The 25,924-nt window shown below is 58.8% G+C and overlaps 10 protein-coding genes across 10 annotated transcripts in view; all 10 read right to left on the reverse strand.

The window, feature by feature from the left end:
* Positions 1 to 403: 403 nt before the first annotated feature.
* On the reverse strand, positions 404 to 2,782 carry LINJ_36_3590 (conserved hypothetical protein; the record flags this gene model as incomplete). Its single annotated transcript, XM_001469636.2, has 1 exon — positions 404 to 2,782. The coding sequence occupies one exon, from the start codon at positions 2,780 to 2,782 to the stop codon at positions 404 to 406; it is 2,379 nt and encodes a 792-aa protein (XP_001469673.2).
* Positions 2,783 to 5,646: 2,864 nt separating this feature from the next.
* LINJ_36_3600 (SNF7-like protein) lies at positions 5,647 to 6,300 on the reverse strand (the record flags this gene model as incomplete). The annotated part of the gene is made up of 1 exon (XM_001469635.1): positions 5,647 to 6,300. The coding sequence occupies one exon, from the start codon at positions 6,298 to 6,300 to the stop codon at positions 5,647 to 5,649; it is 654 nt and encodes a 217-aa protein (XP_001469672.1).
* A 1,077-nt stretch (positions 6,301 to 7,377) lies between these two features.
* On the reverse strand, positions 7,378 to 8,235 carry LINJ_36_3610 (glycosyl transferase-like protein; the record flags this gene model as incomplete). The annotated part of the gene is made up of 1 exon (XM_001469634.1): positions 7,378 to 8,235. One exon carries the CDS (start codon positions 8,233 to 8,235, stop codon positions 7,378 to 7,380), a length of 858 nt encoding a protein of 285 aa, XP_001469671.1.
* Positions 8,236 to 9,243: 1,008 nt separating this feature from the next.
* LINJ_36_3620 (conserved hypothetical protein) lies at positions 9,244 to 9,846 on the reverse strand (the record flags this gene model as incomplete). The annotated part of the gene is made up of 1 exon (XM_001469633.1): positions 9,244 to 9,846. One exon carries the CDS (start codon positions 9,844 to 9,846, stop codon positions 9,244 to 9,246), a length of 603 nt encoding a protein of 200 aa, XP_001469670.1.
* A 2,311-nt stretch (positions 9,847 to 12,157) lies between these two features.
* On the reverse strand, positions 12,158 to 15,196 carry LINJ_36_3630 (putative 2-oxoglutarate dehydrogenase E1 component; the record flags this gene model as incomplete). Its single annotated transcript, XM_001469632.1, has 1 exon — positions 12,158 to 15,196. One exon carries the CDS (start codon positions 15,194 to 15,196, stop codon positions 12,158 to 12,160), a length of 3,039 nt encoding a protein of 1,012 aa, XP_001469669.1.
* Positions 15,197 to 16,716: 1,520 nt separating this feature from the next.
* LINJ_36_3640 (conserved hypothetical protein) lies at positions 16,717 to 17,346 on the reverse strand (the record flags this gene model as incomplete). The annotated part of the gene is made up of 1 exon (XM_001469631.1): positions 16,717 to 17,346. The coding sequence occupies one exon, from the start codon at positions 17,344 to 17,346 to the stop codon at positions 16,717 to 16,719; it is 630 nt and encodes a 209-aa protein (XP_001469668.1).
* Positions 17,347 to 18,251: 905 nt separating this feature from the next.
* LINJ_36_3650 (conserved hypothetical protein) lies at positions 18,252 to 19,271 on the reverse strand (the record flags this gene model as incomplete). The annotated part of the gene is made up of 1 exon (XM_001469630.1): positions 18,252 to 19,271. The coding sequence occupies one exon, from the start codon at positions 19,269 to 19,271 to the stop codon at positions 18,252 to 18,254; it is 1,020 nt and encodes a 339-aa protein (XP_001469667.1).
* A 770-nt stretch (positions 19,272 to 20,041) lies between these two features.
* LINJ_36_3660 (conserved hypothetical protein) lies at positions 20,042 to 22,504 on the reverse strand (the record flags this gene model as incomplete). Its single annotated transcript, XM_001469629.1, has 1 exon — positions 20,042 to 22,504. One exon carries the CDS (start codon positions 22,502 to 22,504, stop codon positions 20,042 to 20,044), a length of 2,463 nt encoding a protein of 820 aa, XP_001469666.1.
* Positions 22,505 to 23,470: 966 nt separating this feature from the next.
* LINJ_36_3670 (conserved hypothetical protein) lies at positions 23,471 to 24,040 on the reverse strand (the record flags this gene model as incomplete). Its single annotated transcript, XM_001469628.1, has 1 exon — positions 23,471 to 24,040. The coding sequence occupies one exon, from the start codon at positions 24,038 to 24,040 to the stop codon at positions 23,471 to 23,473; it is 570 nt and encodes a 189-aa protein (XP_001469665.1).
* A 1,150-nt stretch (positions 24,041 to 25,190) lies between these two features.
* Positions 25,191 to 25,924, reverse strand: part of LINJ_36_3680 (conserved hypothetical protein) — a gene marked incomplete at both ends in the record, with an annotated part of 780 nt that continues 46 nt past the window's right edge. The window contains one exon of the mRNA XM_001469627.1: positions 25,191 to 25,924. This exon is cut by the window's right edge and continues 46 nt beyond it. Coding sequence (XP_001469664.1) covers positions 25,191 to 25,924 — 734 coding nt within the window.

The raw sequence follows: 25,924 nt of genomic DNA on the forward strand, positions 1-25,924 counted from the left end.
TCGTTTTTTTTTTGCGTTCGAATGCGGGTCGCGTCATCCCCACCCCTCCAGCGCTGAGTTACATCCGAGACGACGCTGTGTGTGTGTGTGTATGTGTGCGTGCGTGCGAGAGAGAGAAAGGTGCCCACTGCAGTGTGGCCGGCAGGTCGAGGAAGCACGACAGCATCTCCACTCCCCTCAACTCGCAAAAGAAATCAAAGAGATGCGACGAAAAAATGGAAGAACAAGGAATATATGGGCTGCAAACTACTTTCTCGTAGGTGATGAAGGGATGATCGATGCCAGCCGAGGCTCATCCTGCTTCCTACACCACCGCCCCAACCCCCTCTCTGGTTCACCCGCACAGCTACCGCCATGGCGGAACGAAGAGAGGGAAAGACGCTGACGATATTCATCAATTCCCCTAGGGCATTACGTCATCGTCGGAAGAATAGTGCGTCTCTTTCGATGCCGCCGCCTTGCCCTTGCAGCTGTCCATCTCATTACTCCATGACTGCGTGATGGCGACGGCCAGGGCGAACAAGTCGGGCAACGAGTTCTTCGTCGACAGCTTGTAGAAGCGGACTGTTTGGCCCTTGCACTCGGCGAGCAGCTGTGTGCTGTCGTCTGTCACTGCGTCACAGCTTTTTCCAGACTGGTCAGGAAGGCTTGGGGGCGGGACGCTGGCGCTGCCCGATGCCATGAAGCTGATGGACTTCGGCTTTCTTTTCGCAGGCGAGTAGACGCGGAAGTGCAAGGCGGCGAATATGGACGCCGCCCAGCGGCCGTTTTGCGACTTGTCCAGTGAATCACTGCTTCTGCTCTTCTTCGCCGTCAGCACCGCCCGTTTCGTCTTCGAGAAGAGCTGCTGCAGGGGCAGCGTTGGGTTACGCGACGAGCGCTTCGTCACATCTTCGCCGTACAGCATCCAATCCTCTTTCCCGCCGCAGCTGGTGGCGTTGGAGTGCGGGACCACGACGCCCAGCTTCGCACGCTCGCCCTCGACGTAGTGTCGGTTATTTTTTCCCGTATGTACCTCAGCTTCTCCGACGACGTTGTAGACGGTCAGCCGTTTACGGAGGCGGCTCTCGCGCACTAGGTAGCGGGCGCGGCGCTGGGCGTCACACACGATGAGGAAGTTGTGCAGCGGGTGGCCCGCCTCGGCCAAAAGCTCACCCGCCGGCACCCCCACGCTGCGTCCCGCACAGCCACCGACGACGGAGGACTGCGACAAGGGCAGCAAGGAGGGAAAGCGCCGCGGAAACGCAGAGTCGTCGTCATCCGTGGCGGGAGCGTACAGAAGGCCCTGTTGGAAGCATCCGACACACTGCCGCCCACAATAGCCACTGATGCTGCCGTCGGCTCCGTACGTTAGCGAGATGGCCACGATTGGTAGCTCGGTCTGCTGCTGTGTCGTGGGCTCTATGCTAGTCGTGGCATGGATCGGCACCGGCTCGCGTGAAGGGGCCGCGGTGCCGTCTGCCGACGGGTCGCGCGACGGCGGCGAAGCAACACCGCGGTAGGAGCGCTTCGTTGCGTCGTCGGCGGCGGGAGTCGGGGACGCCTGCTCCCTGCAGCAGGCGTACTCTCCGGAGCTGGAGGCATCACTGAGCGACATGTCGAGCACGTTCAGTGGCCCGCTGGCTGTGCTCGTCTTCACCAACCAAGCTGTCACGGCACTGGGCATACCGATAACCACGCGTTCGCGCTCCTCGGCGTGGCCGCCGCATGCGAGGGATGGGTTGCAGTTGGGTGACGGGCATGCAGTGCTGAGCGGGGTCGTCGACTCGACACTGTAGAGCGTAAGCGCATCTCGGCTAAGAAGGGTCGTGCTCTGCCGCGACTCCAAGGAAGGCCTGTGCACGACCGATGCAGCGGCGGCGGCGGGATCTGGAGAAACTCGGCCCTCGACGCCGCGCCGGATGCGGCGCACCTCAGCGTCGATGATCGGGCCCAGCACGTTTGCAGACCCTGTGCCGCCGAACGAGGGGTGCACCTGATCCGCTGCTATGTACTGCTCCAGCACCGCCAGCGTTGGCGGACCGCTCTCAAACTTGATCTTGTCCTGAACGCGCATGTCCACTAGCGGACGCAGCACCTTCCAGGCGGCGGACACCGCCCACCCCGTGTTGAAGATCAGCAGACGGCGCATGATCTCAGGGTAGGCAACCTGCAGCAGGTTCATGACACCTTTGAGAAGCGCCAGCGTTGCCTTGTTCACGCTGGATATGGTGATGCCGCCCAGATCAATCACGTACGTGCAGCGATCCACCCTCCGCTGCAGGCAGACGTAGCGGCTCACCTCCATTGACCGCAGCTGAAAACGCAGCAGCTGCTCGCTAGTGAAGTCTTTCATAGCCGCCATGAGCTTGTTGGCGTCCGGCGAAAGCCACAGCACGGGGAGACCTTCCTTGTCAAGGCCGTAGATGGGGCACGGCTCGTCCTTGTACATGGGGGAGAGCACCGAGCAAATGGTGGGGTGCAGTTGCTCCCCAATGATGTTGTTGAGATCATCGGACTTGCGCAGCCGCGCGTACTCGCGCATCCCTTTCTCAGTCGAGGCAACGTTCCAGTGCTTACCAATGAGGAAGCGGTACATCAGGTCGCAGTCGCTCACCTTATACGCGTCGTCGAACGGGAGAATGTCGCGCAGCCGCGAGCAAAGTTCGCGATTCTTTCGACGCTCCTCCTCCGAGAAGATGATGGAGCCGCTGCTCTTCTGCGCGTTAAAGTCTCTTTCATATTGCGCTTCCCAGTCGGTCGGCGTGATGGCCACCACGCCCCCCGACGCCTTGCCTGGCATGGCGGCAGGTCCACTTGGCCGTTTGGAGTATTCTGTCTTCCGTCTCTGTTGCCACACGTGCGCGTCAAGCGAAATGTTTGCCACAATGTGCGCGCGTATGGGCACGTGGAGAGGCGGGAGGATGGTGGTGGTGGTGGTGAGGCTTACATGTACGGTGTGAGAAGTCTGTTTCAGCGGTGCCGTGCACCGCTAACCACCCAAACTTGCACCAAGCAACTCGCTCTTGCTTCTCGACTGTAGTGCTGCATGCACGTAGACGTACACAGGGTAGCGATAGCGTCAAGAATAGAGTGCGACAGGCGAGGAGCTCTGATGGATGGGCTTGCAGTGAGGCAGGAGATAGGATCGTGTGAGTCGGCGGCCGTGAGCGATGCATGAGATGACGCTTGAGAAACAGAAAAGGTAGAAAAAAAACAAAGATGCGAGCGCAAATAGAGTGCAGAGCGGGTTGTCCTTTTCCATCCTTGGAGGGTATCTTAGGCAGAGGGTTGAGGGCACTGTAGTGTCGTGCAAGTGCGCCTGCCAATTTAAATCTTTCCTGCGCATAATTCCCTCGGAGGATTCTTCGATGACCTCTCTTTGCGAGACCAGCAGAGATCGAGGGACGAACGGAAGGGTGTTGCAGCGGATGTTCGAGTGTTCGCCGCTTGCCTTCTCCTTGCTGACGTATCATCGCATCCGCGTACACCACACACTGATCTGTGGAATCGAATGACAGTCGGTTTTGCCCCACAGAGCACCCAAAGCCTTTTGTTCTTGGTTCCCCTGCGCGTTTTTCTTCTCGGCAGCGTCCGCACGCAACGCAAAACGATGCCGTGATACGTCGCTTGCTCTCTCAGCCCAGGCGCGAGGGATAAGGCGACACTGCGAAAGCGTTGTTGCTCATTTGTTTTGGTTTTAACGTGCCCTTTCTACACCGAACACGTCAGCACGTATACACGCATGCACAGCCACCCCTCATCTTCCTCTCTTGCGCTATGGCTAAATGCTGCTCGTCTAGGACCAACCGTCCTGTCGCTGAATCCCGCCATGCATCTAGCGGGCTCCTCTTGTCCTTTCTCGTCCCTTCTTCGCGTAAGTGCTGTGCGGTCGGCGCGAGGCAGACCTCGGTGAGCTGCAAGGCTTGATCCAAAGCGGGCCGCGTCTAGGTGCCTGCTCGAGGGGGTGGAAGCGGTGGCGTCTGCCGTGCAGGCAGTAGGGTGTGGGCTACGCATGCGCCCGATGAGCTGGAGGAGGTAGTTGCCCAGCTTCAGGCCAGGGCTCTGAGACCTTGCACACTCTGCCTCTATGCCATGCTGGTCCTTGGGTCGTTTCAAACCGGGACATTCCATAACAAGGCGTGGAGACTCTCCACATGAAAGTCTGGTGGGCTCGATGGTGCCATTCGAGGGTGCCCTTTTCAAGCTTTTGGCATCCGTGCCGCATCAACCCCCCGATCGGTATGTGGTAGGTGCTGCACATTTCGCGCACGTACACCGTTGTGCTGATCGGTCTGGATCTCTTCCTCAACACTTACTGAATCCTTGACATGCTTCGCAGTGAGCTGGTGCAAACATCACAGCAGCAAGTCTCTTCGGCACAGCACCAGCCGATCCCTGTCCGCGGAGGCCAAGTGTCTGCAACCGTGCCCGAGGGTAGGCTGCAGGCTCTTGGCGTCCTCCACGGAGTGTGGGGTACTGGTACCTGTGATACCATGGTGCGGTGGCTCCGCATCACCAGGGAGGAATGAGTAGACTCGCGCAGGAAAAGAAGAAAAAGAAAAGCGAATAAAAAATGGAAACAGCAACAGAAAGAAGCCACACACGGACATGCACACGTACAGGCATTCAGCGCTTCAGCTCCACCACGGGGAGAGTGGGTAGGGGAGAGCCAATCCATAGAGCACACACACACACACACACCAACAACAAAACACAGCAACGCCTCCTCTTTTCTTTCTGCCCTTCGCATTCGGTGATGGGCACGAAAAGATGCACGTCGAGAGCGAGCAGGAGAAGGAAACAGCAGTGAAGTGTGCCCGCAGCGGCTGACAGCTGTAACCATCGGCTGAGATGAGCAATGAAAACAGGGAAGGCTAGGAAAGGCGACGAGGGCGGTGGGGAGGGGGAATGAACGGAAGCTGAAGACGTGCAACACAGAGACAAGAAGATCGAGAAAAAAAAGGACAACAAGGAAAAGAGCAACAAAGGCAGGGGTTGAGCTCAAAGAGCTCACAGCGACGCGCGTGTGAGAGTAGGTGGACTGTGTCGGTGCAGGTGGGGGAGGGGGAAGGGTGCGCGCACGTTTCTGCTTCGCCCTCAAATGCACTCCTTGCTGACTTGCTCGTGCTGGACTGACGCGCTAGAGCCATGGAAACAAAAAAAAAACTTGAGCGTACCATGCCAATAGGACTGTGTGGAAGAGGTGGGGGGAGGGAGGAGGACGTGCAGCGAAGAGGGAAACAAAAAATGAAAGTGATGAGGGAAAAAACAGATAAGGGCGCGGTGCGGGGCAAAACAAGAGGGCTACGTAACAGAGAAAGTAACGAGCAAAGAGATGCGAGTGTCTGTCAGACGGAAACACAAGGGCAGTGCGCCGTGGCGTGGCGTAACGTTGCAAGCCCCTCTCCCTCACCGCTGAGCTTGAGAGCCGGATGAGCACGCCACCTAAAGAGAAGCTAATCAAGGCGGAACATGTATTGAAGCGCGCCCGCACAGAGTCGAGCCAGCGGCGCGATGATTATTCAGATGTACTCGCGCTCGAAAGATCTTTTGCGCGCAGTGCAGGCACATCTCTTCCGCGTTCTTTCCACCCTTCCTTCCCCATTTTTTCCCCACACCCACATTTCCACTGTCACTTTACTCGCCACCGTTCCTCTTACCCGCTTACGAGTTGCGCAGCGCATTGAACTTCTCCATGAGCTCATCCTCCTCTTCTTCCTCCGCAGCCTCCTCCTGCTGCTGCTGTTGTGCCGGGATACGAGAGGCACCGACGCGTGCGCCGTCCATCTGACCCTGAACCACGTCCATCACCACCTTGTTCACCTCGTCCTCGAGCTCTGTGTCGCTGATGTCGTCGTCCAGAGCCTCATCGATCGTGTCGTTGATAATCTCCTCGATCAGCCCTGCTCTGGCCATTTCTTTGCTCATTGCCATCATGGACTGCTGAATCTCCTTCACCTTGACGAGACTGTTCATCTCTTTCATAATTTCGCCGCTCTTCTTGAGCGAGCCGGACATCTTCATCTGACTCACCTGGTTCTGCAACTGCATGGACACGGAGTTCATCTGCGCCTTCGAGGCGTACATTCGGTTCACCGCCTTGCGAGAGCGAATCATCTCCTTCGCCAGCATCCGCATCACCACCTGGTCATTCTGCTTTGCTGCCTGCTTCATCGACAGCTTTACCTTGGCCTCCTCGCGGCGGATCTTGGTGATTTGAAGCTCAATCTTGCGCTGCTCCGAGCGCAGACTGCGCGTCCACTTGCGCACCTCCTCCTCCGGCGTCGTTCTGTGGAACATGTTACCGAATGCGGGCATTATCGTTCGTTTTTTCTTTGTTCTTGCCGTTGCTGCTAGTGATGGTGGTATGATCTACTTGGAATGGAGCGGGGAGGGGAGGAGGGGCCGTGGAAGAGGGTCAGCATGCGCAACCTGTGCGTGCGTGCGATATAGGTGAAGCGAGGACGCAAAGGCCACAAAGACGGACCTCGAGAGGGAATCGGTGACAGCCGATAGGGAGATATGAGAGAGAGAACGAAAATATGCTTGTTTCGTTTTTTTTTCCGTTGCGCGCGTGTGTGTGTGTGTGTCAGAAAGGGAGGAGCAGCGCTGGTCGACGAAGAAAGCACGAGAGAAACAAAGAGAAACGATGCCACGCGATAAGACGATGCGCCGTAGCAGGAAACGAGGGAGGCAAGGGGAGCGGCACGTAGGAATGGGTTGCATCCGCAGGATTGAAAGATAGAGCGCCAACCTGAAAGTGTGGTCGCGTGGCGTGCATCAAGGGGTCCGCAATAATTGAAGCGTGCAGTACACCGGAGCAGCCCGCCTCTGCTGTTGCTCTGCTGTAGTCGCTTGATATGGCTTTTCTTTGGATGCTATTCTCCTGTTGATCGGCAGCTTGTCGGAGCATGCACACACATGTCGCGAGTCGCAAAGTCCCATCAAAGAGATTGCTGTTGAGCATTCCTGTATGTGCGCCTTGAGCAGAGTAGGGCGAGGCCGATGGAGCTCCTGCTGACACACTGTCAGTGAAGGAGGCACCTGCCGCGTTCACCTCCCTGTGCACGACAGAGGATGGGGGCGGGGAGTGACGCAACCGCGGAAGGTTGATCGAGGGGCGAGGAGGGCGGTAGAAACAGATATATCGGCCCGCATATACACACAAGCAGGGAAAACGTCAGCTGCGGAAACTCAGAAAAATAGAAACACCAACAGGTGCGCCCGGGCACTTTGCCGGCGAGCCTTGAGCGGCCTGCCGTACACGCTTGTGATGGTGATGCAGGATCCTCTGCTGTTTTGAGCTTTCCTACTTTAACGAGCGAGGGCGTAATGAACGAAAGAGGCGGGTGAGGAGGGGTAGGAGGCTGTCGCCGGCAAGCGGCAACCTCACATTCAGTGCTGGATGTCGGTGCCAAGCTGTGCGGCCTGCTGCATGAGCGGCGGTTGGAGAGTGTAGCAGACCGGATCGAGCACGTGCGGCAGCGTCTGTGCACCCGCGACACCGACCACACCCGGAGGGTAGCCCACGTTCATTGTCATTGCAGTGTCGAGCTGGAATGTGAGTGGAACACAAGTGGCGAGCAGCCGGCGTGCGCCTTGCGGAGTGACCAGGTATGCATTCGTCGTGCGATGGTACTGCGGGACGCGCGCCACACCCTTGGCTACCTGCATGTGTGGGCACTGCCTTGCTGTGTCGAGGCCACTCACGTATACAAGCTCCCAGTCCGGCGGCACGCTATTCATTCGGCGCTGAAGCTGGTCGAGAAACGGAAGCGAAGGTGATGCGGCGGGTGAGCCGCTGCCACTGTCGTCGCTATCCGTCAATGTCGAGTCATCCTCCAGCACAAGAAAGCATTGCTTGGGCAGCGCTGCCGCAGGCGTCTCGGCGGAAAAGTTGCTCACCGTACCCAGAGCCGCAATGCGTGCCCAGAGGTGTATGTGACTCAGCGCACACCCGAGCGCCGCCTTGTTCAGGTCCATGCCCCATATGTGGTGTTCCGGGGGCTCCTTCAGTCGCCGCAGACCCAGCGCAGAGACAAACCCGCAGCGATGCGCAGCGTTCACATCGAGACGGGAGCCCTCAACGGCAGGAACGCGCTCCGTTCGCTCTGCTGGGAGGCCGGCACGAGCACATACTGCTTGTACTGCTGCCCAGCGATCAGGGCGGCGGTCAAGATTGATGGCAAAGATGCGCTCCAATGAGAACGGGCGGCTATTCATTTGAAGTCGCCAGAGGGGAGAGGTTCGCATGCGTGTCCCACTCCAGCTGCGACCAACAGATTCAGTGCTTCAAGACCAAAGACTCGTAGCAGTAGACAGTGCCAGTGGAGGAGAGGACGACACACGACGGGCTCAGTGGCGCGCGTTCGTGGACACGGCGGAAGCAAGTGTGTCCTTCTATCGACAACACGAAAGGGAAAAATAGAAGGAGCGTAGGGAAAGATGAAATGCCGCGCACATCAGCAACAGCAAAGTGGCGCATCGCGATGGATCGAGAACGGAAGGAGGGGGAGGGAGGCATATCATCATCATGTTCTTTTTTTTTGGCGCGAAGAGACGCCACACACCTGCCGTCTGCCATGCGTTGGAGGCGTTGCAAGACTAGCGGCACAGAAGAGAGGGCCTGGCCCACCAAACAAAGAGACCCAAGGTAGTCACTCCGCTCTCTCGCCCCTGGCCATTCAGCATGACGCTGTGAGCGCGGAAGCGCTGCCCACCTCGGCAGACCCATATCGTGCATCTTCCTACACGTGTATATCAGCCTGGCTTTCTCTCTCCCCTACCTCCCTCCCTCCCTCCTCCTCTCTCCAGGACAGGCAGTAGGGGTGGGGTAGGGGGAGATTGCCACACCTCCAAATTCAGCGACTGTGGCGAAGAACAGCAACAACAGCAAGAAGGGGGAAGGGGGGAAGGAGGAGTGGAGGTGAAATGACAGAGGGGAGAGAGGAGACATGCGCAGGTGGCACGATGTGGCGAGGGGAAGAGAAGGAACGGAGAATAGACGTGAGTAGTGGAGGCCAAACAAAACATGAACATATAATAACAGAAAAGACAGCCGTATGCGCACAAGCGCGCACATACACACACGCAGCGAACGAGAGAGAGAGGGGGAGCGAGAGCGAGTGAGTGCGACTCCTCCGCGCTCGCGGCACGAAGGAAGTGCAGATACGATCGAGACAAAGTCGCCGAAGAAGTCACCATCAAGAGCTCACAACGGGAAGGCGAAGAAGAAAAGGGGGAAATAAACGTCGGGAGACTTCAACGCCAGAGGCAGTTCATCGTAGACGACCACCGCACCGGGCCCATGATCTTGGAGGAGCACCCCAGCGTCGGCGTCACGGGGATGACGTCGTCTAGCTTGTGCCCCTTCACGAGGTGGATGTACTTTCCCTCTTCTTCGCCAACGATAACTTGGAAGGTAGCCGCGAGAATGGCACTTGGCCCCGACAGCTCCACCTCCTTGTGCGGTGAGACTTGCATGAGATACTTGTAGCTCTGCGTGCTGGCATTGCCCTCGCGGTATACCAGGCGCAGCAGCGTGTTGGACTTGGAGATCATCATGTCATCGGCCGGCTTTACATACGTACGAAGCCATTCATGATCTTGCTCCAACTGCTTGCGGCAGTCGTAGCGATGCTTCAGGTTCTCGTATCGCCAAATCTGAATGTACTGATTTACGCCGCCAAGCTGAACAGTCCAGCAACCCTGGCAGATGCCAATACGCGGACGCTGCGGCATGTATTTCATGGAGAGCTGGTGAAAGGAGTCGTACTTCTCAGGCGCCACCACGTAGGTGCGCAGCTCGTACACGTGCGATGCCGACTTGGCACCGCCTAAGTGTCGAGCACACAAGCGCAGCATGACTCCTGTGTGTCTTTAGGTTTTCTTTGTATGCACTGTGGATGGCTCTTCTGCGCTCGAGCTATACGACGAGTCGGAAGGGGTAATACCGACCGTGCGCCGCAGCGCAACACGGTGTGAAGCTCACACAATACACAATGAGGCGAATTCAGCACGCTTCTTTCGGCAGCTTAGCGACACACGAGTACAGAGCAGGGGGTGTGCATATGGTCAGATCGATGAGGTCGACTTCGCGAAGAAGGCGCACTGGCTGTAGTTCTTCTTTGGCCTTTTTGTATGCGTAAGCGCTTGCTTGTGATTGCGGTGAAAGTCTGAAGCGGTGCTTCTTCGTGTTTTTTATTGCTTATTATTGTTTTCCCATGCAGCTCTACACACACACAGAGAGAGAGAGATGCAGCCGGGGTCAAATGGCAGATCGTTGCGCAGAAAGAGGGAAGAGATGAGTGACGCGGTGCTCCAAGAGAACACGAGGACCTTTTTTTCTCGGCTAGAGGGGAAGCAGACGCAGTAGAGAGCGTGAGTCGTACGCGTCTCGAGGTGCCCCCCACCCCCGCGGATCCAGTAGCGCGCATCCAGGGCCAATAAAGTTCATGGCAGAGGCCCACCGTAACCGGAGGTTGAGGTCTGTGTGCTTCTCAGCTGTGAAGACTATAAACGTGCCGCGCGAACATTGCAGAGAGCACCTGACAGGTTAGAAGTTGCCCTCACTAACACCAAGAAGCCCGCCTCTTCAAGCCTCCACGTCTTACTCTTATGGTGGCACGGCGTGGCCTCTCACACTGGACATCTATATACCCTAACCTCTCCCTCTGATCGCCGCCGCTGTAAAGAAGAAAAATACGGGTGTTCGTCTCCAGGCAGCTCTGAGAAAGAGTTACAGAGAGAAGCAGTGGTGTGGAGGACTGAAATGCAGATGTGGAGGCAGCCTGATCACGGATTCTTTTGTATCTGTGCTCGTCTGCCGGTTTGTCGGTGTGAAGCTTGGGCCACTGCGAAACTGTTAGAGCATACCAAAACAGCGACATTGTGCGTGTGCGCGCGCGCGTGTAGATACAACGAGAGAGAGAGAGATGAAAGCGAGTAGGGTAACTTATGAAGTGGGTATGCATGTGTATGTGTATGTGTGTGTGTGTGCATGCTGCCGTGGCTGAAGGGGAACACAGCAACTACGAAAAAAGGAGAGGAAGGAGATCCGTCAGCACAAGGGAACAAAACAGCCAGCAACACAAGACACCGCAGACCAGATACAGTGCTGGAGCGGTGATCGCTCCCTCTCAGCCTCGAGCTGGCGTAGGGGCGGGGCGGAGGAGGGCGGGATGGAGCGCTATACCTAAGTAGTTTACAGGAGTAGAGCAAGCGACGAACAAAGACGGGCGCGGCATATCATCGACAAGGCATAAGCATAAAGAGAGGGAGGCACAGCACAGCAAAAGCAAACCAAGAAACGAAGCATAGCACAGGAGGGAGAAACACATACATAGAACATATTTTTCTACATTGCATACATATACATATATATGTATATGTATATATGGGCACCAATGCATCGCTGCCACGAGTCGCGCACAATACCAAAGCAAGTACACCGACGCAACCCCCAATGGCGGCTGCATTTTTGTTTTAAGGCCACGGCTCCACCCACATCAAGCACCGCATTCACCGGTGCACTCCCACGGCGAAACAAACAGGTGCAATACAGACCATTCATAAGCTTCCTCGCCCACCAAGAGAACCCGGGTCTCGCAACTTTGGGAGAGAGGGGGAGGGAAACACCTCTCGTCTCTCCACCTTTAACGAGCGCGTGCATGTGTGCGTGCGTGTGTGCTGGGGCGAGGTGGAGGGGGGCGGACGGACGCTGTTACGAATAGCGTCGAGACAACATACTGCAGACGCACATCAGCACACATCAAGAGAGAAAATAAACAACTAGAGAGACACGAGCCCGCTTACCAATTCTGCTTGACGAAACATCTGTGGCCAGGTAGCCAGTGCCTGCATGAACGTGTCTGTGAGGTGTTGCGATGCCAGCATAAGTGGAGGAGGAGCGCGCATCGACATGCACGCACTCCCGCTCCGCCAAACCTTTTCCTTCACCATCGGCATCATTTTTTCATGGCCGCTTGAGGGCATCCCAATAACTTTTACACAGTAAAGTCACCAGAAGCGCTTGGGAAGCGCGAAAAGAAATGTTTGCAAAGGAGGAGAAGAGAAAGACAGGCTCGCAAGAGAAAAGCAGCCTTCGTGTGCGCGGCACAGCGACGCTTCTGCGTCCCCACCTTGCTTGCACGAGGTGGGGAGGTAAACCCGAGCCTCAGTGGAAGACCATCTCGCAGATGATCTCCTGCTCTTTGTCGTGCTTGCTCTTGTACCCGGTCGACGGGGCCGCTGTAATGCTGCGGCCGGCGTAGCGCAGCTCCCGCTCGCCCTTCGTGTACTCCTCAATGCGCGGCTCGACGTGGGCCCAGGATCCCATGTTCTTCGGCTCCTCCTGCGCCCACATGAGCTCCGCCTTCTCATACTCGGCAAGCAGCTGCTGCACCTCCGCCACCGGGAACGGCGAGAGCTCCTCCACACGCACGAGCGCCACATCCTTCACGCCTTTCGTCTCCCGATACTTGTTGAGGTAGTGGTAGATTTGGCCAGTGCACATCACGAGGCGGCGCGCCTGGCTGGCCGGAACGGATAGATCTGGGATGACCGACTGAAACTCACCGTTTGTAAACTCCTCCAGCGTCGACACGTTCGGCGCGCGCAGGTACTTCTTGGAGAAGAAGATGACCAGCGCCTTGCGGAAGTTGCGCTTCTGGTGGCGGCGCAGCAGGTGGAAGTACTGGGCCGGCGTGCTCGGGTACGCGATCTCCCAGTTGATGCGGTGGGCCCGCTCCTCCTTGCTGTAGGCCGGCGTCGTCACATCCTCGCTGCTCATCTGCAGAAAACGCTCGAGGCGTCCGCTGCTGTGCTCAGCGCCCTTTCCGTCGTACCCGTGCGGCAGCGTCACGATGCACGACTGCTGCTGATTCCACTTGGACTCGCCAGCGCTCAGAAACTGGTCGAACACGATTGTGGCGCCGTTGGCGAAGTCGCCGTACTGAGCCTCCCAGATGACCAGCGAGGTGGGGTCGTAGAGTGAGTAGCCGGCGGCGTAGCCGAGCATGCCGTACTCGCTAAGCGGGCTGTTGTTAATGATCATCCTCCCCTGCATGTCGCTGATGTGCGCCAGCGGGACATAGGTGCGCTCCTGACTCTGGTCGTGGATAACGGCGTGGCGCTGCGCAAACGTGCCGCGCTCGACATCCTCGCCGGTAACACGCACCTGATGTCCCTCCAGCAGCAGAGACCCAAACGCCAGCGCCTCCGCTGTGCCCCACTCGATGCCCTCGCCGGTCTCAATAGTCTCGTTACGGCGGTCCAGCACCGCCTTCAGCTTTGGGTGCAGCTGGAAGCCCTCCGGGTACGTCTTGAGAGCCTTCAAGACCTTGTTCACAGTCTCCTGCGTGATGGCGGTGGGGTGCTGCGTCACATTGCCGAGCTCGTCGGAGTACTTCATGCACTTCCACTTGTCGGGGATGCTCTTCTTCAGGTACTCGGCGTAGTTCACCTGCGCGGCGGCCTCCTGGTAGCTGCCGTAGCGCGCCTTCTCGTCAATCGCCTTCTGCGTCGACTGCTGCGGCGTCACGATGCCCTGGGTGATGAGGGCGTCCGTGTACCGCCGGAACACATCCGGCATGGCACGCACGCGCTCGTACATGAGTGGTTGGGTGATGCTCGGGTCGTCGTTCTCATTGTGGCCGAAGCGGCGGTAGCACACGAGGTCGATGACGACGGACTTGTGAAATCGCGCCCGGTACTCAGCCGCAAACTCGAACACGCGGATCACCTCTTCGGGGTAGTCGCCGTTGACGTGGAGAATCGGACAGTTGTAAACGCGGCCGAGGTCGGTGCAGTACGCGCTGCTGCGGCTCGACTTTGGGTCCGTGGTGAAGCCGATCTGGTTGTTGCACACCACATGCACCGTGCCGCCCGTGTCCTGCTCGCCAACTTCGCTAATGCACATTGTCTCAAAGGCAACGCCTTGGCCGGCAAAGGCCGCATCGCCGTGAATTTCAATCGGCAGCACCTTCTCGCGGCCCTTCTCACCCAAGGACACCTGCATCGCCCGTGTGTAGCCCTGCACGAAAGGGTTGACAGCCTCGAGGTGAGACGGGTTGCACAGCATCTCCGTCTGCATCACCTTGCCAGAATTCAGCTTCAGCTGCCCACGGTAGCCGAGGTGGTACTTCACATCGGACTGGATTTGGAACGGGTGCAGCTCCTGCCCCGTTACACCCACGAACTCCTTAAGGATGACCTCGAAGGGCTTGCCGATGACATGGCACAGCACGTTCAGGCGACCGCGATGGGCCATGCCAAGGTTGATCGTCTGGACGCCAAACTCAGACGACTTCTCCAGCAAGGCGCGGAGACCGGCCACCATGGTCTCCGCCCCGTCACAGCCGAATCGCTTCTGGGTCGAATATTTTCGCTTGAAGAAGTCCTCGAAGAACACGGCTGAGGCAACCGTGTCCCAGATACGGAGCCTCTCCTCTCTGCTCATCGGGCGGTGCAGTGCGCTGGAGCTGTCTTTGAGCTCGATTTGGCTGCGAACGAAGCGCTTGGCGTCGCCGTCGGTGAGGTGCACCAGCTCAAAGCCGATCCGACCGCAGTAGCGCTCCGTCAGCAGCTCGTGCAGCTGACGTATCGTCATCGGGGGTGAGGAGGTGTCATAGACGCCGCCCATCTGATTCTGAAAGCCGACGCGCACCACGCGGTCAAGGTCCTTATCGCTAAAACCGAAGTACGCGAGGTCGAGCCGCACCATCTCCTTATACCGGCGCGATGGCGTGCGCTCGGTGACGTCAGTGTCCATGTAGTTCAGCGGATCCGTCTGCGCCATCAGATGGCCACGGTCCTCGAAGGTATGGATCATCCGAATGAGGCGACCACAATCAGCCAGTGACTGCTTCACTACCGCCTCGTCGCTGCTCTCCGTCGGCAGCACGCAAATCGGTGTGTCGAGCAGCGCGTGGTCGTAGTTGCCGAGGTCGCTGCGAGAGAAGAGCTCCGCCCACGAAGCGTCCACCGAAGCCGGATCCTTCTTCCACTGCTGGTAAAGCTCGTCCATGTACATGGCCGAGCTGCCGCTCAGGAAGCTGTCGTTGTCGAAGAGCAGCTGCCGCTCCGGCACGACCTCTGCGGCGTGGCGGCGCCCCGTGATGAGAGCCGCATGAGAGGCGCGCGGGAACGCACTCGTGGGGGCCACTGCAGACACGCAGCTTACCACGCCACGCACAGGCACCAATCGGCGCATCATATTTGCGGCTTTTTAAATTAGTTGTATACCGTTTTGCAGCTGCGAACCCTCGCCCAGACACGTGTGCGAGATGTGTCTGTGTGTGTGTGTGTGTGTTCGCCTCTCGTGGTGTCACGTGCAGGATCAACAGAGAGAGATCGTGTATAGTGCAGGGAGAGGCGGGCCTCTCCTTGGCTTACTTTATCGGTGAACTCTTCCTCGCAGCTCCTCGGCTCTATGCGGCGTTCTCCCTTTTCACCCGAAGGACGTCGCCGAGACTGATTCCTACTGAGCCGACTGCCTTTCCGCGTTCTCGATCACGGCCACCTCTGACTGGAAGATGCAAGAGGCCTGAAGTGCACAAACCCGCGACTGGTCGGAGCGGGGAACGTCGGCTAGAGAGGTGCGAGGGTTGGCACAATGACACGACGGAGAGATCGAGGGAGCAGCCCCCGAAAACAGCAATTATGCGTGTGGCAAAATAAAACAGAGAAAAGCGCGCCGCGAACGAAAAAGAGGCGGAGGCGGAGTGAGGAGAAGAGGGACGCACAACAGCGTTGCCAACGCGTCACCCACTACGGAAACTATTGAGAGGGAAGAGGCTGGGGTGGCTGTACGCGAACAGCAACCACAGCAAGAGAAGCGATCACAGAAGGAGGGGAGTGACTGGCTCTCGGGCTCACCCCAGGGCACGTTTCGAGGGGCACAGAAAAGTGGAATTAGAAGCGAAAACAAGACAAGAGACGAAGGAGCTGTGTACGCGAGTGTGTGTATGGCGTCCGTGAAGCGTATCTCAGCCGCAAGTTCCTCTTCAGCAGAGAAGAGAGGGCAAACGTAGGAGAGGGATAACGATACAGGGAAGATATAGATGCTGCTACTGCCATCGCTGCATGCCGTGCAACACCGGAGCGAGCCTCACCACCTTACGCCTGCTGGCAGACATAAAGTGAAAGAAAGAAGCATCGAAGTGCGAGGAGCAGGCCCCCCCTACTGCCCACACTACCCCAAAGGTGGAGCACGTATCCCGTGCTGCTTTGGTGGCTGAGAGAGGAGGGTGAGGGCAGCGGACTCGGAAAGAAAACGAGAAAGAGGGGTGGTGGTGGGTCACGACAGCATTTGCACCAGGCAGCAGAATCACAACGCCGCTTTCCCTTCTCCATTCCTTTTCCAAGCGCCCTGGCTATTTTCTGCCATCTTGCATTGTGTCGTGGCGACACACACACACACACACACGCTCACACTTGTGCTGCTGTCAACGGCGCAACTGTTGGCATCTGCCTGCACGCAAACGCCCCACTGGTGTCCCTCTCTCCTTCCTCCTCCTCCCTTCCTGTTTGCTACGTCTCTTTGGGCGATTAGTTCATCGATATTACGCCACATTTTACAGGTGACACACGCGCACACAAACACACCGAAAAGCGAGCTGGGGCCGAGGGAGAGCAACCGAACGAGGGAGAAGGGGTGGGAAAGGGGCGCACCGCCTTGCTGGCCACTGTCTCCCCACCTGACGTGTTCCGCCTGCGCGGGGTTCCTGTCGCGCTTCACGCCCCGAGCCCCTTCTTGCCCTTGTGACTCATAGCAGACTCGAACTGCGACTCTAGGTTCGCGTTCATGCGCTTCAACTCGGCGTTGCTCGCGGCAAAAGTATTGTGGCGCGAGTGCCCGCCAGCGCCGCCCTTCTCCTGAGCAGCCACCTTTGCCCCGCCCATGAGGCGCGCAAACTTCATTCGCTTCTGCTCGTTCTCGTCGAAGGCGTCGGAAGAAGCGTATTGTCCCAACTCAATCAACTTGGAGGTCCCTGATCGGTCTGCTGTAGCCGTGCCGCGGGACGAGGAGGAGGAGGTTGGCTCTTCGGTAGAGTCCTCGGTCCGGCGACGCTTCTTGTCCGAGGTGCCTTCGTCTCCGGCGGCGGAGCGTGCGCTGTGAGACTTGAGGGCCTTGCGGCATGCCTTGAGTTTTGAGTGCAGCTCGTTCTGACTGGCGTCGTCGCAGGCGCCGCGCTTCTGCAGCTCCTGCTCCAGGAGCCGAATCGCTACAAGCGAGATCGTCGTCAGAGCCTCCTCGCGTGGTATGTGCTGCAGTGCTTTCTCTGTGTCGCCGCCGCGGCACCCCTCGAGATGCTCCGTGGCGGCCTCGCGTACCTCGCGAAGGCAGTCCTTGAAGGAAGTCATGGTGCTTGATGTTGCGCGTGCAGAGAAAAGTAAGGGGCCAAGAACAGGCAAGAGCACCAATGATGCTCTTCTCTTTTTTCGTGTTAGCGCTCAGACGCAAAGACGCGCGGCGACCCTTCTGGCATGTGAGCGCAGTGACACACCTGTACTTCCGTTAGAGTGGCGGGTGTGGACTTGAGAGAGAAGCGCGAGTGAAGGCGAGCGCATCGTACATCAGCAACGGAGGCAGGGAAGAGGAAGGAGGAGAGGTGAGGGAGAAGGAAGGGAAAGCAACATGGAGTGCATGCGCGAGTGAGCAATGAAGAAAAGGAGAAGAGGGGCGGGACACACTACACAACACACGTACACACGAGAAGCCACACCGAGGGCGACGATCGACGCGCCACTGGATACGGAGGCGACTACAACGCCTTCTCTCGCTCTTTCCACCGCGTCGCTGGTGTTCACTTTGGTTTCGCTTTTTATTCTAGTGTACCACAAATACTTCCAATCGTGCGCCACAGAGGAGTGGGAAGGCGCCTTCGCAGCCAGCGCCGGCCTCATCCCACCGTCAGGGAGGAGAGGTGTTCAGGGAAGAGAGGGGCAGTGCGGTAGGCCAGTGTGAGAGAGAGCTGGAGAGTTGGAGGCGGAGAGGGGGAGGGGGCGAGGAAGTACCCGAGAACCGCAGCGCGCTCGAGATGCGAGGATAAAGAAGGACTTAGGGGAACCGGAAAAACAAAGGCAAAACCTTGTCGGCGTGCTCGGCCACACGGAAGCACACGCCCGTCACCCGGTGCGCCGGGGAACGGAAGAGGGAATGAAAGGGATAAAGGCAACACGACGGCATGAACAGTAAGAACCAGAAAGGTGGCGGGAGCCGTCGCGTCCCATATTCCTTGCCAAGTGTGGCGAATGATAACACGTTCTCAGGAGATGGGCAGCTCACGCTCTTCCTTGCGAGGGAAGATGGGGCGCAGCCCATCCGTGCGCAGCATCGCCGGACTCGAAGTTCCAGAGGCCAACGGCGTCACCGTCGGTGCCCCTTCGGTGCGACTGCCGAAAGCCGCTGCCGCACCCAGCAGTAGTCGTCTCGTGCTCCGCGACTGCTGGACGACGCGGTCGCGCAGCTCCGAGTCCTCCAGCTGCTTGTACGCTTCGCGCCGCTGGCACAGGGCGCGGTAGAGCGCACGCTGATCCTCGTAGCGCATGCGTGGCTCACAGCTCGGGGCCGGCCCCTTCCGCGGCGCAACCTTGACAATGACTTTGCTCTTTTCGTTCCGACCACAGTACTTGGCCAGTGTCGCATTCATCGGTTTGCCGCAGAACCACAGCGCCGCGTCATCCTCTTTGACTCGCTCGTTCGCCTTCCACTCGGGATCGAGAAGGGCACGGCAGTGGTACACGACCAAGCGCGTGTCTTCGTCCAGGTCAGGGTCTTCATGCTTCGTGTACAGCTGCTGCACCGCCGCCTCAGGCCCGTCTGCGTGGGTGCACAGAGAAGAGTACAGAGTAGCGGTGAGCGCGCGCAGCTCGTGCTCGGCTTTGTCGAACTCGTCTGCCAGCACCGGAGTTTTTGCGTCCCTGAGTCGCGCGTAGAGGCCATCGATAAGGGCTTGATAGCGTCCTAACACCTCCTCTGGCTCTTGGGTCTCCCTTGCCTCGGTGCTAGCCGTGCCATCGGAGCGGTGCTGGTGCTGCGGCCACAGCGTGGCCAGCTCCTGGGCCGACATAAGCATCAGGCGCACATGATGACGTTTGTTGAGAATGTGCGCAATGCCCGGCACAATTGTGCTCGTAGAGGGCAAAGACGAGCATGCATGAGGTGGGGAGTTGACGTCCGCAGCGCCACGCGGCGTCTCCTCGGATGAGGAGAGTGCGTCTGTCAGTGCGCGCTCCACTGTGAACTCGTCCGGGTAGTTAGTCCCCTTCACGACCACGAGCACCATGGTTGCAGAGATAAGTGCAGGAACAATAGTGCTTGCCAAACAGGGGCAGCTGAAAAAGACGCGCCCCTTCTCAGCGCGTTAGAGGGAGAGCGACAACTGAAGAGGTGGGTGACCGAAGAAGGAGCCCTTGGGATTCTCTGCACGCGTTCGACGGACGGTCGGAGTGCGCGCGCGTGTGTATTCTTTTTCTTCGTTTGCTTCCCACGAAACATGCCAACAAGCGAGGCAGCCGAGGCCGTCGGGTGAGGAGGAGAGGGCAGAAGTGAGTGCGGCGGCGTAATGGCGAGAGGGCACGACATCGCTGCATGTGCGATGGCCAAGAGAGCCAGATGATCACTCTTCAGGTTTCCGTGCTTGTCTCGTCAGCTTTCATGTGACTGTGTGCCCTTACGACGCAAGACAGGAACTCGGCTAGCAAGCTGGTGGCGCAGATGCGGGAATTGCTGGGGCGCATGCCACAGCCATAACCGATGGCGGAACACGCACGTCAGTTTAATCGCAGCGCCGTCTGTGTACGTGCCTCGAAGAGGCACCGCAGTCACGCGCACGCTCCTGTGCCCCCGCCCCTTACGCACCCAGACCTCGAGCTGCTCTGTATCACTTGCTTTCACTTTTTTCGAAGTGTCTTCGATGACGGCCCATGGGCATTCACACACATACGGCACGAGCTAAAGTTCTTCCCTCCGCTTGCCCCCCGCCCTCTTGCTCAGGGAATCGCCTACGAAAACTGCGTGAAGTCACGCCAGCGAAACGGAAGGGAGGGAGCGGGGCTAGGAGTGCACCGTTGCGCTCGCGTCGCGTAAGAGGCGCTGGCCCAGCACTGTGTCTCGGAGAAGCAGCTGGCGGTCGCGTGCCAGCGCGGCGCTCTGGCGCACCATATTGAGGGCCACCTTCTGCGCTTGGAGCCATCGAAGGGCGGTCTGGCGACCCTCCTGAACGGCTTCGCAGAACGCAGAGTCAGTCTCGGTACTTCTTGCGGTGGCTGCGGTATTCGTTGACTCCACACGCAGCAGCGCCAGCGCCGCCAGCAGGTGGCTGAGACGTGGCACGCTCACAAAGTGCTCTGCCGAGGTGCAGCGCTCCGGGGAAACCTCCTGCACGTACTCCCTCAGCAGACGCAGGGCGTGTTGAATAGCATCGGTGGTACGAAACGGAGCTCGATCCATCACGGCCAAGCTCACCAGCTCCGCATAAATTTCCTTCGTGATCACCATCGGCAGGACTCCCGGCATTTCCAGCAGCGCTGCTATACGCTCCATGTGGTCAAAGCCTCGGTAAAGGACAACGAGGCGGAGCGAGAGCAGCGCCTCTTCAGCGCAGGCGGCGGTGAAAGAGCCGAGACCTACTCGCGTTCGCGCGACGCAGCGCGCCGCTGCCGCTTCGAGTCTCTCCAGAGGCAGGGAATGAGGGCTCCAGCCGATGCTGTCACATAGCTCTCGCCAGCGCGCCACCGCCACCTCGGCGGAAGAGGTGGACGATGATGTGAGGCATTGCGCAAAGATAGCCTGGGCCGTGTACGTGACCCAGCTGTGCGCTAGGTGCGTGCGCTCGTAGGCGATGGTGGAGTTGGTATACTGCACAAGCTTCGACAAGGCGGGCTGGAAGCCATACAAGTGGATGAGCGCCGTCGCCCAGTTATCGACGGCGTCAGCCCCGGCTTCGGCGGTCTGCCATCGTCGCAGCGTCGCCACACAGATGCGGTAAAAGAGAGAGTGAAAGAGCGCGGAGCAGTGCTGGGCGGTGGCGTCTGCGCGGCTCACGGCGGCGCCGCGCTGCTGCTGCGCTTCACTTTCTAGCTGCACCTCCAGGAGGCGGATCGCCGTCGCCAGCACCGTGATAGAGGTGGGCGGGGCAGCGACAGAGGCCGAGAGAGGCGCAGGCAAAACAAGCGGAATCGTCGCATCGGCAGGGCCCAGCAAGTGAAGCAGGAGGGGTATCATAACCCGCAGCGCGGCCAAGCGGTCTGAACCGCGGAGGCGGGCAAGGTGCTGCCACAGAGGTAGAAAGCCGTGAGTGGCTTCTGTGTGACGGGCGAGGAGGGTCCAGAGATCGCCCAGAGCATCGCTTGCCGTCCGCCGTGCAGGGGATGATGCGGAAGCAGCTGCAGGGAACGCGGTCGCAGCCGTTCCTGAGGAGGATGTCACAGCAACTCCCACTGAGATGTCGGCTGCACTCACGGAAGCGGCGGCGAACACCGGAGAAGCAGGCATATGCAGCTGCGCGACGGCGGCAGCGCTCTGCCTCGTGCGTGTCGAGCGAGTCGCTGACGACACGCTCATGGCGGAGCTGGCGCGCGGACGCTTGAGACGAGAGGTCTTGCTGTCAGCACGAAGAGCTGCACCACCCTGAACAATCCTCAGCTGTCGCGGCTCGGGCGTTGCGTTGGGCGCTGTCATTGCAACTTCCTGCTGCACTTCCACTACCTCCTCCTGAGTTGTCTGGGCCTCCGTCGCGTTCGACTTATAACCATCATCGGCGTGCGTGGCAGTCTTGCCGGTGCGACACCTCTTCACTGGCCGAGCCGCAGAGGATGATGACGCCACTGCGACATCGTCTGACTTGGAAGGCGGACTCGGCGATAATGAGACCAAGGTGCTGCACTTCGAGGGTGCCGCCGCCGCTGCGGCGGCGGCCTGCAGCGAAGTGCGCATCTCGACTGCCTCTAGTCGCTGCTCCTCCAGCTGCGCCTGCGCAATTCGAGCCAGGGCCCGCTGCTCTTCCAACTCTCGAAACACCTGCATGTATACGAGCTCATATGCGGCCTCTCGCTCACAGGTGGTCGTGACAAACAGCTCGAATTGCTGCTTGAGCTGCTCCATCTGCGATGCCTTCGTCTCAGCCGCCTTCTGGTACTTCTCCACCTCCCCGCGTAGCTCCTTCTTGACTCGCTGAACCGCCTCCTCAATGCGCGCGGTAGACACCGCCTGCTGCTTATGCTGCTTTGGGCTCGAAGTCTCTGCAGCTCGTGTGAAGCGGTGCGAAAGCGCGCCGCCGGGCTTGTCTATCGGCTTCGCCCCTGGCGATGTTCCGACGGGTACAGCGGCTGTGTCGTCAGCCCTGCGCAGTGTGGATCGCTCGCTGACGGCATTCGATGCCGTCTCTGAGGGGGTGGCGGTTAAGCTAATCCGCGCACGAAGCCTTGCGTTCTCTTGACGAAGCTCGCGGTTCTCCTGCGTAAGCCGAGTCACCTCCAGCTCCAGCGGATTACCGACATCTAGAAACGGGTCTGCCATGGTCTAGTCGAGTGATCCCTTTCAATCACCACCTGAAACAAACGCTTCCTGTGGCACCGTAGATACTTATTTATAGGGGATGTATAGAAGCGTGTTGAGGCTGTGCCTTCTGGACGAAACTTCGACGTCTCCTGCCTCGACCTTCGAAGATGCGAGCAGCTCGTGGGTTAAGAGATCCAATAAGAATGGGGGAGTAAGCAGAGCTGCATGGTGAGTTGCCCACACAGGTGCACGCACACACACACAAAAGAGGGCGAAAAAGCAGGCAGGCGTTTGCACAGTCGCTCGTCTGTCTCTCCTAGAACGCCTCCTGCTGTGCAGGATGCCAGCTTCAACGATAACGCTCTGCCTTCAATCACTTTTCCTTTCTCCGTGTGAATGTGTGTGTGTCCTGTCGATTCCAGGGACAGACGGGAGAGCTATCGGCGAGGGAGCGGATGACCCAGTGGATGAGCGTCAGACACACACGCGCATACGAACACACCGAGTGTGGGAGAGGGCCAAGCGGAGAGACGGCGCTTAGCGAAAGGACAGAGACGAATGAATCACCGCACCGCTTTAGGTGCCCCAGTCCTTGTACGTGTACGTTTGGCGGCTTGAGGGTCCAGCTTGGTGCCTTCATGGGGTTCACGAAAAAGGGCTGCGGCGGACGTGTGGACCACAGCGCGTGGTGAGGGAGGACCGGGACGGGACGGCCCTTACTCACGCGTATATCGCGGCGCGCGTGATGATTGGAGGGTTGTGTTCTTTGGGCTCACTCTCTTTCGATTCCTTGGCGGGCGATCAAAAATGACGTTGCGTGCAGCGGGGAAAACGCCAGAGTACGAAACCCATACAAAGAGGCGCACAGAGACCCCTACAGCAGCCACCGCAGAAGCAGAAGCGGACGCGCCTGCGACGCATCGCGCCGTGGGCCGCTTCACCCTCATCAGGGCACTGCCCTCTGTTTACTTCAGTGACGCCGCTTCACGAGTGCGCTTTCTGTCTCTGGGACATATCCCGCATAGCCGGCATCGCTTTCGATGTCTTTGTCACTGGCGGCGGCGGTAGTGGCTTCGTCACTGGCGACTCTGGATTTCTAGTCGACACGGTGGCGAGTGCCTTCTCCAGCACTGCGAGCCGAAGCGAGTGTCGCTTCACGAGATGCCCCATGTCGCTGCCGTACTCGTTCCAAAGCGCGGACAACTCCGCGTTCTCGCCGGCGATGGCGCACCGCTTGCCGGGCCGCAGCAGGGAGCTCCTGCTGCGGAGCTCCTCGGTCTGGAACTCAGCCTTCCTCACTTCGCTCTCGAGGGAGATGATGTAGGCCTCAAGGTCGTCTAAAATGGCTGCCTCCTCGCGAAGGACAAAGTCACGGGCAATGAGGGCGTCGGTGGCCCGCGTCAGCTTTTGGATGCGCTTGCTCGCCAACAGCACCTCGATGTTGGGATCTTCGTTCACTGTCACAGTGGCAAGGGCGACACTGAGCGGGCCTGCGCTCGGCTTCGCGGCAGCGGCAGCAGCAGCACCGGTGCTGCTGCTGCTGCTGCTCAGCATGTTGGGTCGCGATTACAGGGAAATGGACGGAAGCGTGAGAGAAGCGATACGAACAGCCTCAAAGTGACTAAGGAGAGGGGGATGGGAGGGGCGGGGGGCAGAGCAATGGTTCGACAGCGGGCCTCGTAGACGCAGCACACGAGGTCCCGCGACAGCTATAGGTGTGTGCGTGGAAAGGCAGAGAAGCGAGGTGAGGGGGGGGGGGAGAAGGAGACAGAGGGAAGCAAAGGACGAAGAATGCTTTCTTTTCGTTTGCGCGTCCGCAGTCCTCTTGCGAGTGGCAGGCGCAAGAGGGCAAGACGAAGCTGGTCCGTGACATACGCATAGAAACGCTGAAGGGCGTTGTGAGCGGCACACGGGCTCCCCGACCTCGGCGCCGCCCCACCCTCACATCTCTCCCGGGCTTTCTCAGGCGCTCATTCTTGGGAGGCGTGGGGGTACAACGAAGCTCACGCACGCCTTGCTCGCATACACTGCTTCTTGGGGCCCTTAAAGAAAAAAAAGTGAGTGCGTTTTCACGGATATATGGACGCTTGAGCGTCGCATAAGACGGTGAACAAGGCGTTGAACTGTGACCCCTCAACACACACACGCACAAGCACGAGCCCCTGCTTGCAGAAGCGTTTCAGTGGCTCGCTCTCCTTCATCTTGAGCCTCGCACGGGGACCATACGGGGGCTTCCTTGTTAGCTTCCCTCTTTTCGTGTTTCTTTTCGTTCGTTTAGGCTATGATGCGTCGTTTGGCTAGAGAGAAAGCATAGCCGCATGCTTTGCGTGCGTGCGTGAGCGGAGAGGGGAGGGGAGTTTGTGCTTGTGCACGGATGAAGCAGACACTCACATAATCTGCGCACACACAGACACACGCAAGCATGAGCAAGGCAAAAGAAGGGCGACCCAAAGGCGGGTAAACTCTTCACGCAGGCACAGAGGAAGGAGGTACAGCTAGCTGCGCTCGACTTCCTTAATGGTCCGCGTCAGTGAAACAGTGTCGCCACATTGGCTCCTTTTTTCCTTTCGCTCGCAAGTAAGAGCACGCCAACCTGTCTGGTGGAACGGTGAACTGCGGCGCGCGTGCAGTTTCTATCTAGCAGAGATGAGCATAGTTAAGCAGCGCATATCGGGTGTGTGTGAGAGGTAGGGGAGGTTGCCCACTACGCCGCATCACCAGGCTTGCGCATGCGAGTGCGGTACAGCCAGTCGTCGTAGATCTTGCGCTTCTCTTCTACAAAGTTCTCCGGGTACGGCGTCTCACGGATCGCGGCGTTACCTGTCATGGCCATATACAGCATCGCCTGATTGAGCTCCTCCATACGCGACATGGCGAACCCCTTGTGGTACAGGTGGCGGCAGTTCTTGGCGGCGTTGTACTGCCCCTCCTTGACGAGGCAGCGCGACGTCATCTCGTGCACCAAGTTCGCATGTGCCACATAAACATCGCGCTCCCGCTCTAGCCAGTTCTTGAACGCTAAGTAGTGGTAGTAGTCGGTGTACTTACCATCCACCGGCGGCGGCACCTTGGCGTTGACGTACTTTGTGCGAGGCCACCGCCACGACGCCCACCAGTACTCCTCCGGGCATGGATTTGGACGCGTGTGAGAGTCCACGTACGTACGCGGACGCAGCGGAGTTATGGGACTAGCCAGGTAGTCGAGGAGACTGTGGTACTTGCGCTCAGTGTTGTAGCCGAGGGTGGGCATGTCAGGGTCCTGGCCGAATTGCATCTGCAGCACGCGCGTGAAGCGCTCCACTGCGCTGCGCGGCTTTGGCATGGGCTTTTTCGTGTCAAAAGCCGGCAAGTTATCGAGATAGTCTTCTGACGCCATCGACGGCACCTTGATTTTCTCGTAAGGGGCTGTGGCCACGCCATGGTGGCCGCGGTGGTCAT

The sequence above is a fragment of the Leishmania infantum genome, chromosome 36, assembly GCF_000002875.2.
Source record: "Leishmania infantum JPCM5 genome chromosome 36".
Classification (NCBI taxonomy): domain Eukaryota; phylum Euglenozoa; class Kinetoplastea; order Trypanosomatida; family Trypanosomatidae; genus Leishmania; species Leishmania infantum.